This window comes from Epinephelus lanceolatus, chromosome 6, assembly GCF_041903045.1.
Source record: "Epinephelus lanceolatus isolate andai-2023 chromosome 6, ASM4190304v1, whole genome shotgun sequence".
NCBI classification, from domain to species: domain Eukaryota; kingdom Metazoa; phylum Chordata; class Actinopteri; order Perciformes; family Serranidae; genus Epinephelus; species Epinephelus lanceolatus.
Genome location: NC_135739.1, coordinates 46905971 through 46923400, shown reverse-complemented (window position 1 = coordinate 46923400; position 17430 = coordinate 46905971). Strand labels below are relative to the sequence as shown.

The window sequence follows — 17430 nt, the reverse complement described above, 5'->3', positions numbered from 1 at the left end:
ATGTCTTAGTTACATGATTGAGCTAACTGGAGTAGTTTCATGTCGTATCCGACAACGGGAGGCTTTTAACATCTGACGATCCTGATGTTAGCTTTGCTGCTAGTGTTAACATTAGCTGTCCCTGTCAGCTGCAGCCACTGATGCTTTCTAGACATTGTGATTTCCTAAAACTGAATAAATACCACACATAGCAACACAAAACTGCTTTGCTAGCTCAATTATGTTGTAGTTAAGATATCCGCTGGAAAAAATATTTTTTTCACGGACCGTTTAATGAGTTATTACCTATTACAGACACCGCTAACGGCTAAGAAATACTAATGTTTGTTCAATCATTGTGTTTATAGACTTTACAAACATTGGATTAGTCCAAACGGTGATATAGTGATGTGAAAAATATGATATATAGGCTATATATATATATATATATATATATATAGCTAAAAGCTCTGCTGGTTTTCTGCCCGGAAGTATTTGTAAACAACAAGGTGAATCCCTCTATAGTCCGATCGGACAGATGAGTCACGGCCTTGTAAAAGATTATGTTTGTTTCTTTTAGTTGGTGAGAATGTGTCGCCGCAAACGCGACAAACATCCACTAACTTTGACGGCGTTTTCTGCGAGCACGGCTGAGCCATTTTGTACCGCTACATGTGTTTCTAGTGGGACTATGTTTACGAGCACAAGAGTTCAGCAAGCCACCAAAGGACCGCCCTGCAGATTTACTATTGGTTCTGCAACGTAGGGAGTTTTTTTAAACTCTGAAATTGTATCCGCCCATCTAAACACAAAATCAGGGAGAAAGTCATCAGTCTTTAGTTAAGCAAAGCGTCTAAAGACTTACTTGTGAGTCTACCATCAACCTACAGAAAGCATGTTGATGAACTAAACAGGGAGGTTAAAAAAAGGCATAATAACGATGTCCGATGTTCAGGCATTCACACCATGCATTCCTCAGGGGTGAACGCAAGGTCTCACCCATCTGGGAGCACGGTCGCCCTACAGAAAGCATGTTGATGAAGTAAACAGGGAGGTTAAAAAGGCACAATAACTCTGATGTTCAGGTATTCACATCACTCCTTCCTCCAGGGTGAACACCGGGTTAACGCCGTTTGTTTAGATGTTGGAACTCAGGATGTTGGGAGGGGGAAAAAGAGAGGTTAAAAAAAGGCACAATAATGATGTTTGTATGTTCATGATATTCATGATTCATAATATCATGATATGGTGATGTAGAAAGGAGGTTAAATTGGAAACATCATCATCAAAGTCTCTGTACACGTCCTCACCATCTTCTTTTTTTCTTTCTCTTTGTCTCACACACACACACACACACAGCAATTAAATATTCAGTTTATTTAAACTCTTTTTTTTTGACATGAAAAAGTTTCAGCACGTTAATTATATTAGTTACAGAGGGTGAAAAGATGAGTTCTAACGACTGAAAAGATGAACGGTTAAACATTATTGTGAAAAGTACAAGCAATTGTCACTGAACAACCCAAAGCGTGAACCTACAGTAGTCAAACGACCTCCTGACCTCCACACACACACACACACACACACTATTCACTTTGTGTTAGTTTCTCCAATCACCTTACCAGATGTACGGAAAAAAAATCACAAATGCACTGCTAGTAAGGTGATGTAGTGTAAAAGAACAATAGTGCACACATATGTGATGAATGAAGGGGTTAAACACTGGACTTTCACACAAGAGGCTGGGTGTGAGTGAGTTTTGGCGTATTTAGTTGACTTATTATTTTCACTTTTAAGGATGTATAAAGCTGCTGATTGCACACAGTTTACATATTTGTCAGGAGAATAGTGGAATAGACTCGTTTGTGTCATATTTTGCCATTGGCATAAACACCTCGGTGTAAACGGCAACATTGGCTTTTTACACCCCAGGTGCCAATAGCAGTGTTGGCTACGGAGACCTTAATGTACCAGCAACATCTGTCTTGCCATTTTTATTCGTAATTTTAAGGTAAATCTTATTGGATTCATGTTTATGTGTACTTTTTAATTGTGAAGTTTTACATAAAATAAAAAATACTATCACTTAAAACTAAGAATTACTGTCAGGTTTTTCTTGGTGGTACTATCTAATGTGTTGCAAACAAAATTAGGTGACTTTGTGAAAGAATAGTCTCCCCATGGCTTGTATTTTGGTTGTGAGTACCAAGCAGTAATCTTTACTCAAACAAAGGGCCTATTGAAGTCACTAAGTATGTAACATTTTGTTTTATTGTTTAACACACCATGTTTTCTTAGGTCTAAATGTATTCTAGTGATATTTGTAATTTTTGCTGCGTGTGGTTGGTTCATTGGTTTGGTGGGACATTGGGCATACTATCTGCTTAGTAATGCTTTGTTGTACAGGTCCTGCAGTTACTTGATTATGTCCAAAGACAGTCCCTGGAATGAGACGGTGCATTTGTTACTAGAATAGATGGTCTGAGACAGCACACATAGTAAATACCAGCTTTAAGAAGGAACCAGTGGCGTAATGTAGCCACGACGGACCCCAGTGCATGCTATCGTGCAGATATCATATTGTTACACGACCTGAGACTTGACACTGGATAACATTTACATATATATTACCCAGCAATCATCACTGGATATCTGTATATCACAAGAAATGCAGAAGAAAATGAGAAATTATTCATTTCATCTAACAATTTTAATGGTTTATTATAGTTTACTTGAAATAAGCATATATTTTTGTTATAGATGCTACTGACTATTTTTATAAAAAAAAGAAAAAAAAAAACATGACAGAGATGAGATTGCTGTTTCCAAAGGCATATTAGCAAATGGCATTAGCAAATGAGATTTCTTCTACGAAACAGGCATTTTTCCAAGGTGGCAATCACTCATGAGGGCCCATTCTTCACCCAACACATTGTTGGAGGGCCCACTCTCTCTATGGACCCCCCTGCCTCAAGGGTCCCAGTGCAGCAGAACTGCCTGCACTGTCTATCACCCTTTTTAAATAGGAATTGTGCAAATTTGCAGGAAAGCCCAGTCAGTCTTTTTTCAGCATTGGCAGTATAAAAACAAAATCGGGGAGTGCAGCAAAATGCCACCTGCCAACTTTTGTCTATACAGAATGCGCCTTTTTCGGGGCAATGGGGGGCGTGAGCAAGTAACAAAACGTGTAGCTCAGCGTGTGACGTAAACAGTGACGTGCGAGGGAAGCCACGGCTGGTCAGTCCTTCGGCGACAGGTGACCAGTCAAATAGATAGTAAAAATGGGAGTAGGAAGTTTTTAAGTTAACAAAATAATCATAAAGATAACCAAAAACAAAAAGACATAACTATAAAAATAATAGGTTAATTTAACTCTCATGAGCATAATATGTTAGAATCTAAAATGTATGCAGTTATAACTTTACAGCTAAAACGACATACATTGGACTATAACAACAGCAGAGCTCTCGCTGGTGAGCTCGGTGCTTTGTTTTATCTCCAGATAATGGATATATAAGCAAGAGGGTCATAGTTCAGGGTACAATGTTATGATGAAGTGGTATGTTGTGATTGTGTGCATACTGTATGCAACAGTACCTACTTTATAAGGGCAGCACCCGCTAAAAGTATGTGATTCGGAACACAGCTCTTACGTAGATATAAACAGCTCATTTTAACGTAAAGAAAAAATACAACACTTCTTATTTTCAGGTGATTATACACTAATGAAAATACAGTCGTGAACAGGCTAGTATTTACAATTTCTGCCAATAGATGCCACTAAATCCCACACAGTGGCAAGTAGCATGACATCCTCTCTCTCTCTGATGCACTGTCTGTCAGAACTAGATCAAATGTATGATTCATTATTGATGTGTTATCCAAAGCTTTGTTTTTATACAAGTAATATTCATACTGGTTTAGATAAACAAATTGATTGTATTTCCCCATGTTTACTGGGCAACAGTTTTGTGGGAAAGTAATTAAAGCCCTATCCCATATGGACATGGACACCTGTCCCCCAGTTCAGTGCCAAAAGCTCCGGGGCTGCCCGTGAACGGCACCATGGCCGCGTCCTCACACCGGATAATGTTGGGGCCGCTGGTTGCTGCCATCGACCAGGGCACGAGCTCCACTCTGTTTTTGGTAAGACAACCCGGAGCAGCGGGAGCTAGCTGTGTTATATTTCATGTTTGGCTCATAAACGTGTCAAAGCCGGCGGTGTCCTTGAGTTTATATTACAGCTTGTCTGCTTTTAAGTTAGCCTGCAGTCTTGGAACCACAGTGACTATTTGTTACCGGAGTTTGTTGTTGTTTAACGTCACTAAATTAGCTATGTTTTGTTAAAAATACTGTTAATTAGCTCTTCCATCATGGGAGATTTACGTTTGAAAAAGGCTTGCTCTATTTTAAGCAAATATTGTATCAATAATAAAGTGAAAGATATCCTTTGTCGTTTATCTTTATTTATTTATGTTACATCAAATTTGCTAAAGAAGTGCTGGAAAGATTTAAGCTAAATGCAGATAATACATGTGCTTTTTGTAATTCAGAAAGAGAAGCATTATTTTATTTGTTCTTTCAATGTGATCATTCACATTTATTGTGGACAGATATGCAAGACTTTATAAATAGGAAAATAGGCACTAATAAATAAGTTGTGTTCTATGGGAGAAATAGCAGAGATGGCACAGATTTAAGATGGTGCTGGAAACATTCCTTAGATATTTTGGTCCATATTGACATGATAGCATCACACAGTTGCCGCAGATTTGTCAGCTGCACATCCATGATGAGAATCTCCCGTTCCACCACATCCCTAGGGTGCTCTATTGGATTGAGATCTTGTGACTGTGGAGGCCATTGGAGTACAGTGAACTCACTGTCATGTTCAAGAATCACCAAATATTTAGAAAACAGTAGTTCCCATACTGGGAGTCAAACCCGGGCTACCTGGGTGAAAACCAGGAATCCTAACCTGCTAGACCATATGGGAAGTTGTTCTAAGGGGAGAACAACTTCCCATATGGGAAGTTGTTCTAAGGGGAGAAAACAACTGGTCGTGAGCGTGTCGATGCTGTACATGTGTTGTCACATTTTCATAATATTGATATTCAAATGCTCAGTGTTTACTGTGGGACTATGCCTCACCCAGGGGCATCATTGTTGGGATCTAAGCCTTAACACTGGCCTGATCACGTAATAGATCTCCAATTAAAGTATCAAAATGGCTATCAGAAATCATAAATAATTAATAATAATTATTAAAAAGGGAAAAATGATAGCCAGTTATTGATAATAATGATAATAAAATACACTAAACTATCAATTTGGAACTCTGATTAATAGTTAAATTAATCACCATCACCAAAATTACCATTGTAATAATAAAGGCTGAAGGATTTCAGAGTTCTTGACGTAGCAGAGGTTGAGGGAAACGCAAACCTGACAGACACTGTAAAGATGAGCAACTGGGGAGACAAGGAATTCAATTCAATTCAATTCAATCCTTGCCCTCGCAAACGAAGAGGCCATTAACCATCAGATGACGGGAACGGTGAACGACGGGCCGACTTATGAGAGAATCACCGAAGGACATACCAGCCGCGGCTTCCCTCCCACGTCACTGTTTACGTCACACGCTGAGCTACACGTTTTGTTACTTGCTCACGCCCCCCATTGCCCCGAAAAAGGCACATTCTGTATAAACAAAAGTAGGTAGGCGGCATTTTGCTGCACTCCCCGATTTTGTTTTTATACTGCCAATGCTGAAAAAAGACTGACTGGGCTTTCCTGCAAATTTGCACAATTCCTATTTAAAAAGGGTGATAGACAGTGCAGGCAGTTCTGCTGCACTGGGGCCCTTGAGGCAGGGGGGTCCATAGAGAGAGTGGGCCCTCCAACAATGTGTTGGGTGAAGAATGGGCCCTCATGAGTGATTGCCACCTTGGAAAAATGCCTGTTTCGTAGAAGAAATCTCATTTGCTAATGCCATTTGCTAATATGCCTTTGGAAACAGCAATCTCATCTCTGTCATGTTTTTTTTTTCTTTTTTTGTAATTCTCTTTTTATTGTTTTTTTTAGTACAAACAATAATATCACTCAGGATACAAAATGCACCATACAAGTGAAAAAGCTCAAAACACAAAGAAAACGGAACTGAATCAGACCCTACCAATAAAAGTAAATAAAAATAAATAAATGAATAACTAATTTAATAATAATAATAATTACATGAATAAGTAATAAAAAAAATAAAATAAAAAAAATAAAAAAGAGAAGTCACAGAGTAAGCAGTATCATCATCAAAAATCGGCATATAACATCATTACAAATCCCAATGCATATCACATTTTCCTTATAAAGCTTCGCTATTCACATCACATCTCATTCACAAGTTGCATAAATCCACATGGTCAGACATAATCACAAAGAAAATACCACCCAGGCCGTCCCAGGAAGGAAATAAGGCACCAAAAGAGCAAGAGAAAGAGCCTTAACTGTATTACCTTATTGTCAATCAGTCAATCATTCAATATCATGTTTAAGTAAGGGCCCCATATTTTAAAGAATACCTCCAGTTTGTTGTTCAGTTTAAAAATGAGTTGTTCATAGTTTGCCATTTTAGTCATTTCTCCACACCATTCATTAAAAGGGATGGCATTTTTTGTTTTCCAGTGCCTAAGCACTATCCAGCCAGTGATAAGAGCTAATCTACACCATAAAACTTATTGGCCTGTCAAACCTGCCCCTTCTGGTATTATACCTAGTATGCAGAGTGTTGGGCTTTGTATCATTTCAGCACCAAGTACCTTGTTAAGGAAGAATATTATATTATTCCATAAATTCCTGGTCATTTGACAATCGTATAACATGTGTTTAAATGTACCTTTGTCACTATCACATCTCCAACACAAATCAGATTCCCGTAGCTTGAGTCTTGCCATCTTACATGGAGTCCAGTAGCTCCTATGAATAATCCTATAAGTGATTAATCTCATCTGTATTTCTCTTGATGTTTTACACCAGGAACCCACAATTTCTCTGAATCTCTCATCAGTTATTTCTCTTTCTAAATCCTCTTCCCAGGCTCGTTTGAGACCACTGAGTTTTGGTGGGAGAGATTGTCTCATAGTACTGTAAAATCTCAAAGCCCCACCCTTCACCTGTTGTCTGTTCTGTAACATTTCTTGTATACTAGTTTGATGTATTAAGGGAAGTTTTCTTGTCATGGACATTATACAACTTCTCAGCTGGAGATATTTCCAAAAGTCTTTCTTAGGAATTTTATATTTAATCATTATCTGTCCAAATGACATAAAATTATCATCCTCGAAAACATCATCAATAAAAATTATACCTGCCTCGACCCAAGTTCTCCAATAAAACGTCTTCTTGCCCACTTTTAAGAGTTTGTTGTGCCAAAGAGGCGATTTTTTGGTAAAAGAAGGCTTTTCCCCAATAATTTGGTGTGATATTTTCCAAGTGTCCCTTGCAAACTCAAGCAATGGGTTCCTAAATGGTATTTCTCCTCTTGTTTGTGATATAAAAGCCTGTACCAGAAGGGGTTCTGTAAGTTCCTTTTCAATTAAAACCCATCCTGGGACTTGGTCTTCTGCCACATACAGTTTGGACATCTGATTCAAAGAAAAAGCATAGTGATACCAGTCAGCTCTCAGTAGACTGAGACCCCCATCCTCATTAGCCCTGCACAGTTTAATTATATTAAAAAAAGGTCTTCTGCCTGCCCATAGAAATTAATTTATTGCCCTATTGAATCTTGATAGTAGTGGGGGAGGGAATCTCAAAAATGATAAGAGTTCCACAAATCAACTATATCACGTCTTTTACCTTTAAGATGTTTATTTTGCCTAATAAGGATAGTCCTAGCTTTGTCCAATTTTGTAAAGTACTCTCAATTTTCTGAATAAGGGGGAGGAGATTTTCCATCATTATATCATTCAAGGCTGGGGTAATCTTAATGCCTAGATAAACCAAGCCTGAAGGAAGCCAGTTAAACTGTGTTTTTTCTAATCGCTGGTGGGCAAATCTTTGACAAAGGCATTGCCTCTGATTTCCCCCAATTTATCTTATAGCCTGAGATCAGAGAAAAGGAATCAATCACTGACAGTATATGAGGAACGAAAAGTTACAGTTGTAACTACGGTTCTATGAGTCCTGGATGACCGCCAGAGGCGGTGCATAAGCACTGGATAACTCCGCCCGCGCTAGCGCATGTTGAGTACGAATATCAACAACGTCACCCGTGACCCCTGCATGAACTCTGGGAGGCTATATCTTCCGGTGTCAGCAGGTGTTCCCAAAATCTGCTTGTGAATGTGCGAGGATTCTGAGTGACCAGACACTCTAGCGGTCATCCGGGACTCATAGAACCGTAGTTACAACTGTAACTTTTCGTTCTATTTCGTCCCTACTGACCGCCAGAGGCGGTGCATAAGCACTGGATGACACATACCAACAATGTCACGAAGAATCCCCCATTCCTACCTCACTGATGAGAAGTCCTGGGGCGAAGGACCACGCCCAGCGGGTGGGGAGGAGCAACACTGAGGCGATAAAAGCGATGGAACGTGGAAGGCGACGCCCAAGAAGCCGCAGCACATGTCGTCCAACGAAACACCCCTCAAAGCAGCCCAGGACGTGGAAACCCCCCATGTTGAATGGCACCTGACCCCGGCAGGCAATGGACGGCTGGTGACCCTGTAAGCATAGGAGATGGTGTCCACAATCCAATCCAACAGACACTGTTTAGAGAGGGCACAACCTCTGTTATGACCCCCATAGCACACAAACAATTGGTCCGTTCGTCGCACAGGCGCAGTGGCGTTGATGTAAGCAGCCAGGGCCCGTACAGGACACAACAACCACGCCCCACAGTCAGCTGATGGGGGGTCGAACCGAGCCAGATGAATCGACCGGTTGAGATGGTTGCGTGGCAGCACCTTTGGCAGGAACGCAACATTTGGCCAGAGAGTCATCCCTGAACCATCCGGCCCCCAACGCAGGCAGGACTCACTGACGGAGAGAGCATGCAGCTCCCCGACCCGCTTTGCTGACGTGACAGCAAGGAGAAAGACTGTCTTCATCGACAGCCACTTAAGATCAGCCTGGGCTAAAGGCTCAAAGGACAAGGAAGACAGGGCATCCAGCATCAGGGAGAGATCCCATGCTGGAACCCTGGGGGCCACCGGAGGTCGCAGCCTCAGTGCCCCCCTGAGAAAAGAGGATACCAACCGCTGGCACCCCACGGTGGCATTCTCAGTCAAAACATGTCGTGATGAAATTGCCGCCACATACACCCTCAAGGTGGAAGGAGTGCGACCGTCCTCCAGAAGAGACTGGAGAAACTCCAGAATGGTGGCGACCGTACAAGAGGTGGGATCCTCCCCCCTGTCTGCACACCAGGCAGAGAACCTCCTCCACTTGCACTCATACTGGAGGCAGGTGGATGGTGCATGAGCATGCGAAATGGTGCACATGACCGACTCAGTGCAACCAGTCAGGAGCGGGTCAGGCCCTGCAGTGGCCAGACTCAAAGCTGGAGAAGACAGTGCCAAATCCGACCCCCCAGCTGTGACAAGGAGATCCTTCCTCTCTGGGAGGTGCCATGGCGAGCCGCAGCAAAGCCTCTGCAGCAGTGGAAACCAAAGCCTCCCCGGCCAAAACGGGGCCACCAGGAGGATCCCGTGGCCCTGTTGAAGGACCCGCTGCAGCGTCGGGAGGATCAGAGGCAATGGTGGAAATGCGTATAGGAGGCTGTCGGGCCACTTGTGCCCCAGGGCATCCTGTCCTAGAGGACCATCCCTCCCTATGGCGGTCAGCTTGCCCAGCAACTGAAGAAACAGGACAAACGGCAGCTGCTTGCCTCTCCTGAAGAGGGGAAGGAGTTGGAGGATGTTGGCCACACGACGCTCTGACAGGTAGGCCCTCATGGCCACAGAGTCCAGGACCAGGCCTAGGTAGGCAGCCTGCTGGGTGGGGACCAAACAACTCTTTGCCACATTGACCGTGAGGCCCAGCCAGGCCACATGTGTCAGAAGGTGGGATGTATCCTGGATCACCTGGGCCCGGGAAGATGCGCATACCACCTTCATGCCTCTAGCCTGTAACGGCGCCAGAGCCACTGCCATGCACCGGGTAAAGACCCTGGGAGACAGGGAGAGCCCAAAGGGGAGCACCCTGAACTGATAGTGGCGGCCCTGAAAGGCAAACCACAGGAAGGGCTGATGATGAGTCGCAATGGGCACATGAAAGTACACGTCCTTCAGGTCGATGGATGTGAACCATTCACCTTACCGGGTCACGCGCATCACATCCGCTGAGGTCAACATATGGAATGGTAGAACCTTCAAGTACCTGTTTAGGCTGCGTAGATCCAAGATGGGATGGAGTCCGCCGTCCTTCTTGCCGACAAGGAAGTAGGTTAAGTAGAATCCCCCGGGTTGAAGGAGGGGGTCCACCGGTGTGATGGAGCCCTTGTCCAGGAGGGTAGACAGCTCCTGGGCTAAGGCTTGGGCCTTGGCCGAGTCATTGATGACCGTCATGTTGACCCGGCCAAAGGCCGGGGGCCGGCGTCAGAACTGCAATTTGTAATCCCGGGTCAAGGTGGCAACTACCCAGGGGTCTGGCGAGCAGGCAGCCCAGTGACTGAGCTGCTGATGCGAAAAGCAGCCGATGACCGGCCCCGTAGCCCTAGCACCGAGGCCCCCAGCCCCTGGAGGAGCCGGAAGTGCGGCGGCCAGGCTTGAGGTCCTGAGGCTTCTGAGGTGAGGGCGCAGAGTGGAACGAAAGTCACCTGCGGACTTCCTCTCGTCCCACCGCTGGCATTGGCCACCCCAGGGAGATGGTCGTGGAGGACCCTGAGGGGCAGATGGAAAAGTCCTCGAGCTGCTTCTGGAAACAGGTGCTCTTTTATGGAAGCCGCCGCCTGGTCTCATCGGCCTCAGCGGTGTGGTCCAGTGCGTCCAGAGCAGCAGAACCAAACAGCTCCCCAGGTTCTGCTGGCACCCGGCGAAGGACCCTGCGAGTTGCCTCCGTCAGAGGTGACTGTGCCAACCAGACATGACGGCGAGTGTGGACAAGTGTCAACATCAGTCGTCCCAGCTGCCTCATCTGGTAGGCAAAAGCCTGCAGTGATACATCACAGATGTTGCGGACGGAGTCATCCACCTGTGCTTCCTGCAGGGAGGCCGAGAGAGCAAGGAGTAAGTGGGAGAGGGTGTTCCCCAAGCAGCCGACACGTGCTGCTGTGTTGTAGGCCTTGCAGACGTAATTGTTATGTCTTGCCTTTACTTGTGCCACATAACAATAATGATATAAACTCTGGTCAGCCGAACTCATGGTTTATTTCTGCACCAACATCCTAATACATCTTCACATGGCTAACCAGCCATGACAACAACTTGTGTGTACCCATAATGCCTCTCGTCTATTCTGCTACAGTGGCCGACACAGTTCAATACATAACATCTCCTCCCCTCTTACAAAAGATGTCATATTAAAGAAACAACAGGAAGGTAGTTGACTCTGCAACATTAAACATTAAACATTTACCATATCACGGTATCCACATGTTATCAACATAAACACATAGCTCAACTCATAACTCCAATGTTACCATACATCAGGTTTCTCTCTTTGTTTTTCTAAAACTGAACATGAAACCTAACTAAGGGATGAGGGTAGACTGCCTCGATCTCTGGACTGGTCCCAAGGGGATTATTCTGCCCCTGATAAGATGGGTCAGTCACTGAACTAACCTAATAACTCAGGCGTGCAGGAGAGCGCCGCTCTCTTGTGGGGTATCTGCGCCCTGCAGGAACATCCGTCTTATTAGTCACTGGCGGTACATTGTCTATATGGTCTGACAATAAGATAGGTGTCTCTGTTCCACCTGCAGCCTCATCCTGAACAGGAACAGTTATCTCTGGGACAGCAGAATGTGGTACTTGTGCAGGAAAGGGAATTGGCATGTTGACAAGTGCATCTGAAGAACCCCCAGAGAACAGCTCTGATGACACTGGTGGAGTCTGCAGAAGTTGATCGGCGTGTCTTCGCCAGACACTGTCCTTTGTCTGAACGGTGTAGGAGACCGGTCCTGTCTGAGCAATAACAGTTGCAGAAACCCACTTAGGTTCTCCACTGTAGTTCCTTGCTAAAACAGTCTCTCCTGGTGTGAAAGTTCGGTCTTTGGCATGTTTTCCTCTGCGCTTTATCTGTTTCTCTTGTTGACCTTGGACAATGTCCTTCACCGCTGTAGGCTTCAAGAGGTCAAATGTGGTGCGCAGGTCTCTCTTTAGCATCAGGTTAGCAGGAGATGTCTTTGTGGTGGCATGTGGGGTGTTACGATAGTTCAACAGAAAGTTGTGCAGTCTCTGATGTAACGTCCCTTGTCCTTTTGATGTTTTCAGTGCATGTTTTAAAGTCTGAACAAACCTTTCGGCAAGGCCGTTGGTTGCAGGATGGTAGGGAGCTGAAGTGATGTGCTGAACTCCATTGGCTTGTAGAAATGCAGACATTTCCTGAGAGACAAGTTGGGGTCCATTATCAGAAACCAACTGAGTAGCAGACCCAAAACGACTGAACATTTCACCTAGCTTTTCGATTGTCTTCTCTGTGGTTGTTGATCTCATTATAGCCACTTCAGGCCATTTACTGTGTGCATCAACAGCAACCAGAAACATTCTGTCTTCCAATGGTCCTGCGAAATCAATGTGCACACGATGCCAAGGTTCTTGTGGGAACTCCCACGGATGAAGGGGAGCTGGTGGCGGATTATTTCTGACTTGGTGGCAAGATGGACAGGTTGTAGCCATTTCTTCGATTTGCTTGTCCATGCCTGGCCACCAAAAGTAGCTTCTCGCCATTTCTTTCATTCTAACTATTCCACTGTGACCTGCATGTAGCTGTTGCAACACTTTTGCACGAAGTGACAGCGGAATGATAACCCGCCTCCCCCACAACAAACACCCGGACTGGACAGAAAGTTCCAACCTCCTCCCGAGGTAAGGCTTTAGATGCATGTCATCACCAGCAGGTTGACCTTTAACAACAACGTCCATGACTTTTGACAATTGTGGATCATTGAGAGTCTCTTTCTTGACCTGCACAGCTGAAACAGGTGCTTTTGTCACCTCTCTGAAGTAGCATATGTCCACAGTGTTTGACTCAGGCTTGGTGACAGGAAGCGGCAGTCTGGATAAACCATCCGCGTTGCAATGAGAGTCTGATTTGCGATACTTGATATCATATGAATGTGCAGACAGCAACAAAGCCCACCTCTGCAGTCTTGATGCAGCCAGAGATGGTATCCCTGTATGTGGTCCAAGGATGGTTGTGAGAGGTCGGTGGTCAGTTAGGAGTGTGAACTTCCTCCCATACAAGTACTGATGAAATTTTCTGACTCCAAAAACGATGCTCAATGCCTCTCTCTCCAACTGAGCATAGTTAGTCTCTGCCTTGTTCAGTGTTCTTGATGCGAATGCAATCGGCCTTTCTTCGCCATTTGGCAGGATGTGTGAAATAACAGCTCCCACTCCATATGGAGATGCGTCACAGGCAAGCTGGAGTGGAAGAGAGGGGTTAAAGTGAGTCAGAACCTCTGATGTGGTCAACACGCTCTTAGCTTTCTGAAAAGCATCCTGACAATTTGCTGTACATTTTCATGTCTTATCTTGGCGTAGCAGCTCATGTAGCGGCTGTAGCAGTGATGCCAAGTTGGGAATAAAACGTCCGTAATAGTTCAACAATCCTAAGAAGGATCGCAGTTGGCTGACGTTCTGAGGTGGAGGTGCATCCACAATAGCTGCGATTTTTGATGGTGCAGTATGGAGTCCTTTAGCATCAATCACATGTCCAAGATACTCTACAGATGGTTTAAAGAACTCACATTTCTCCTTGCGAACTCTCAAGCCATATTCTTTCAGTCTTTGTAAGGTAGCATCCAAGTTGCGCAGATGCTCCTCATCGTTTGCTCCTGTGCAAAGTATGTCATCAAGGTAGCATTGCACTCCTGGCAAGCCACTGAGGATCTGATCCATTGCCCGCTGAAACATCGCCGGGGCTGAGGTGATGCCAAAAGGCAGTCTGCAGTACCTGAAAAGTCCTTTATGCGTGTTTATAGTCAACATTTCACGTGACTGCTCCTCCACATGCATTTGCAGGTAAGCTTGGCTGAGATCTATTTTGCTAAATTTTTCTCCTCCACTCAGTCCCGCAAATAAGTCATCAATCCGGGGAAGGGGGTACTGCTCTACTGTTAGAACAGGATTAAGGGTCACCTTAAAGTCCCCACAGGTCCGAATACCACCATCTTTTTTTTGCACTGCAACAATGGGTGTGGCCCACTCACTTGTTGTCACAGGCTCTAAAACCCCATTCTTGACCATGGCATCCAGGTCTGCTTCCACCTTTGGTCTAATAGCATATGGTACTGGTCTCGCCTTCAAAAACACAGGTTTGCTTCCAGGTTTTACATGCAACTTCACTGTGATATTTTTCATGCTGCCTAATTCCTCACGAAAGACCTCTTCATGTTTTTCCAGTATCACCTGCAGTTGAGTGGAGCTGGGTGACAGCTTCCTCACCTCTTGCCAGTTAAGGCGAATTTTTTTTAGCCACACACGCCCCATTATGGCTGCATAGTTTTTTTTTGGTGACATAAACTGGAAGTCTCACAGTTTGGTTGTTGCACTGTACCAGTACATCTGTCATTCCTTTCATGTGCACTGGGTGTCCCGTATATGCTCTGAAGGTTATGTCGGAGGGACGCAGTGGAAGATGTTTCATACATTTTCTGTATATCTTATAAGACACTAGTGAAGCCTTCGATCCAGTGTCTATTTGCATTTTCACTGAATGTCCTTCCAACTTTGCTTTAGTCCAAAACCCGTCTGAGCTCTCATCCACATTCATTATCCGTACCATATTTACTGTAGTGGACATTTCCTCTTCTGAAGAATCACTATTTCTCTCCTTTCCATGTTCAAGTGTGCAAACATGTTTTTTCTTTTTATATTTTTCACTGTCCTTTTTATTGTCAGTCTTTGAGCTTTTGTCTCTGCTCTTTTTGTTTCTGCATGCCCGCATCACATGGCCTTTTTTTTCCACAGTTATGACAGTCCATTTCTTTGCACCAGCATGCAGACGCCAGGTGACCAGATTTCCCACAGCGAAAACATGGGCCTTGAGAGTTTTGGTTACCACTGCTAAGTTTGTGCACTTTCCCCGTAGCATGTAGCTGTTGGGCTTCTTTAGAGGCCATTTCCATGGTTACACTAATATTAATGGCTTTTTCAAGAGACAAATCACTTTCAGTTAGCAATTTCTTCTGTGCTGCTTCATTTCTTAATCCGCAGACAAGCCTGTCTCTTAATGTGTCATTTAAGACATCCCTGAACTCGCAATGTTCTGCTAGTTTGCGTAAAGCTGCAACAAACATGGTAACAGACTCACCCTCCTCTTGATTGCGTCTGTGGAATCTGAATCTTTCAGCAATCACCAGTGGTTTCGGAGAAAAGTGGTTGGTTAAAGAGTCCACAATTTCTTTGTATGTTTTGCTTCCTGGCTTTGCAGGCTGCAGGAGATTACGAAGCAGATTAAAAGTCTTTGGTCCCATCACACTTAGGAAAGTGGGCACTATCTTTTCATCACTTATTCCATTTGCTGCAACAAAGTAGTCAAACCTCTCTGTATAGGAGCTCCACTGCTCGATGCTCTCATCAAAGGGACCGATTGAGCCGATAACTCCAGCCATTTCTTTTATGCTCCTGGTTACCGCTCAGTCTCTCTGGCAGACGATCCCCTTCAGACTACACACAGCATTTTCTCCTCATTGTTACTGACCGCTGTCCACCTGTACACTCCTCCCCTCGTCGCTGGCAGCACCGATAAAACTAGCACAGTCACACGCGGCGGCTAGCATTAGCATGTAGCTCCCGCGACGAACACAGGAAAAATCCTTACTTTGCCGTGGACAAAATGCGCCGGTCCAGACGTCCTCGTCGCCACTTTTTGTTATGTCTTGCCTTTACTTGCGCCACATAACAATAATGATATAAACTCTGGTCAGCCGAACTCATGGTTTATTTCTGCACCAACATCCTAATACATCTTCACATGGCTAACCAGCCATGACAACAACTTGTGTGTACCCATAATGCCTCTCGTCTATTCTGCTACGGTGGCCGACACAGTTCAATACATAACAGTAATCATCAGTGACCTTACACTGGGCAGGAGGGCACTTAGGGTCAGACTTCATCGCCTCATCTGGAGCCACAATCAGGGCTGCGATTGGAGGCTCAACCGCCGGCATGTGGAGGAGCCCCACCGACTCGGCATCCTCCATGGCAGCCAAGACCCATTCATCTGACCCCGGCCTGGTGAGGGCTGAAGTGTCCCTCCAACAGGAGTGCAGCTCCTTCAGGAAGTCGGGAGAATGCGGCACCGTAACCTTCGCCGAGGGAGGGTTGCGCCTGTGAAATGCACTGGGAGCCTGCCCCTGACTCGGGGCATCCAGCTGCAGATGAGCCAGGGCTGTCCGGATGATCGCCCCCATGGAAGAGTCATCAGACCCCTGCCAAGAACTCTGGGCTGAGGAATGGGAGGAGCCTGCTGCCATCAGAGGGGCCGGACTACCCTGTGAGTCCCGAAACTGACTCGACGAAGCCGCGATTGGAAAGAGCATCGTCCAGTGGCAGTGGTGACTCCAGCAGGGGGCGCCACCCCACCAGCAGGCTGGAGACTCATGGGGAGCACCTTCATTTGCTCCATATCAGCAGTCAAGCGGTCAGCTGTGGAGGAGAGCTGGTCCTTGGCAGTCGCCTTCCTCCTTTTCGCAGGAGCACCGTCCCCACCCCGTGTGGCAGACCTCTTCTGCGCAGGGGCCCCACAGAAGTCTGCCCTCTCAGACTGGAAGGAAGGGAGGCAGGCCAGAGGATCCAGTTGGGCCAGTCTGGCCAACCTCACTGACTGAGGCATGATACAGCAGTTCAATTCAATTCAATTCAATTTTATTTATAAAGCCCAATATCACAAATCACAATTTGCCTCACAGGGCTTTACAGCATACGACATCCCTCTGTCGTTAAGACCCTCACAGCGGATAAGGAAAAACTCCCCCAAAAAAAACCCTTTAACGGGGAAAAAAAACGGTAGAAACCTCAGGAAGAGCAACTGAGGAGGGATCCCTCTTCCAGGACAGACAGACGTGCAATAGATGTCGTACAGAACAGATCAGCATAATAAATTAACAGTAATCCGTATGACACAATGAGACAGAGAGAGAGAGAGAGAGAGAGAGAGAGAGAGAGAGAGAGAGATGCAGGTAATGACAGTAGCTTACAACAACATTAATGAAAGTAATAATATTATAGTTATAGTTCTGGCTACTGTGGTACAATATGTTGAAAGTATGTATTAATATCTGAC

At 45.0% G+C, this 17430-nt stretch overlaps 1 protein-coding gene across 1 annotated transcript; it reads right to left on the bottom strand.

Moving 5' to 3' along the window:
• Nucleotides 1–10911: 10911 nt before the first annotated feature.
• Nucleotides 10912–14634, bottom strand: LOC117253784 (uncharacterized protein K02A2.6). The gene is given in 2 exon segments (XM_078168398.1): nucleotides 10912–11178; nucleotides 11850–14634. Coding segments are annotated over 2 exon segments (3048 nt in total). The 5' UTR covers nucleotides 14631–14634.
• Nucleotides 14635–17430: the final 2796 nt, after the last annotated feature.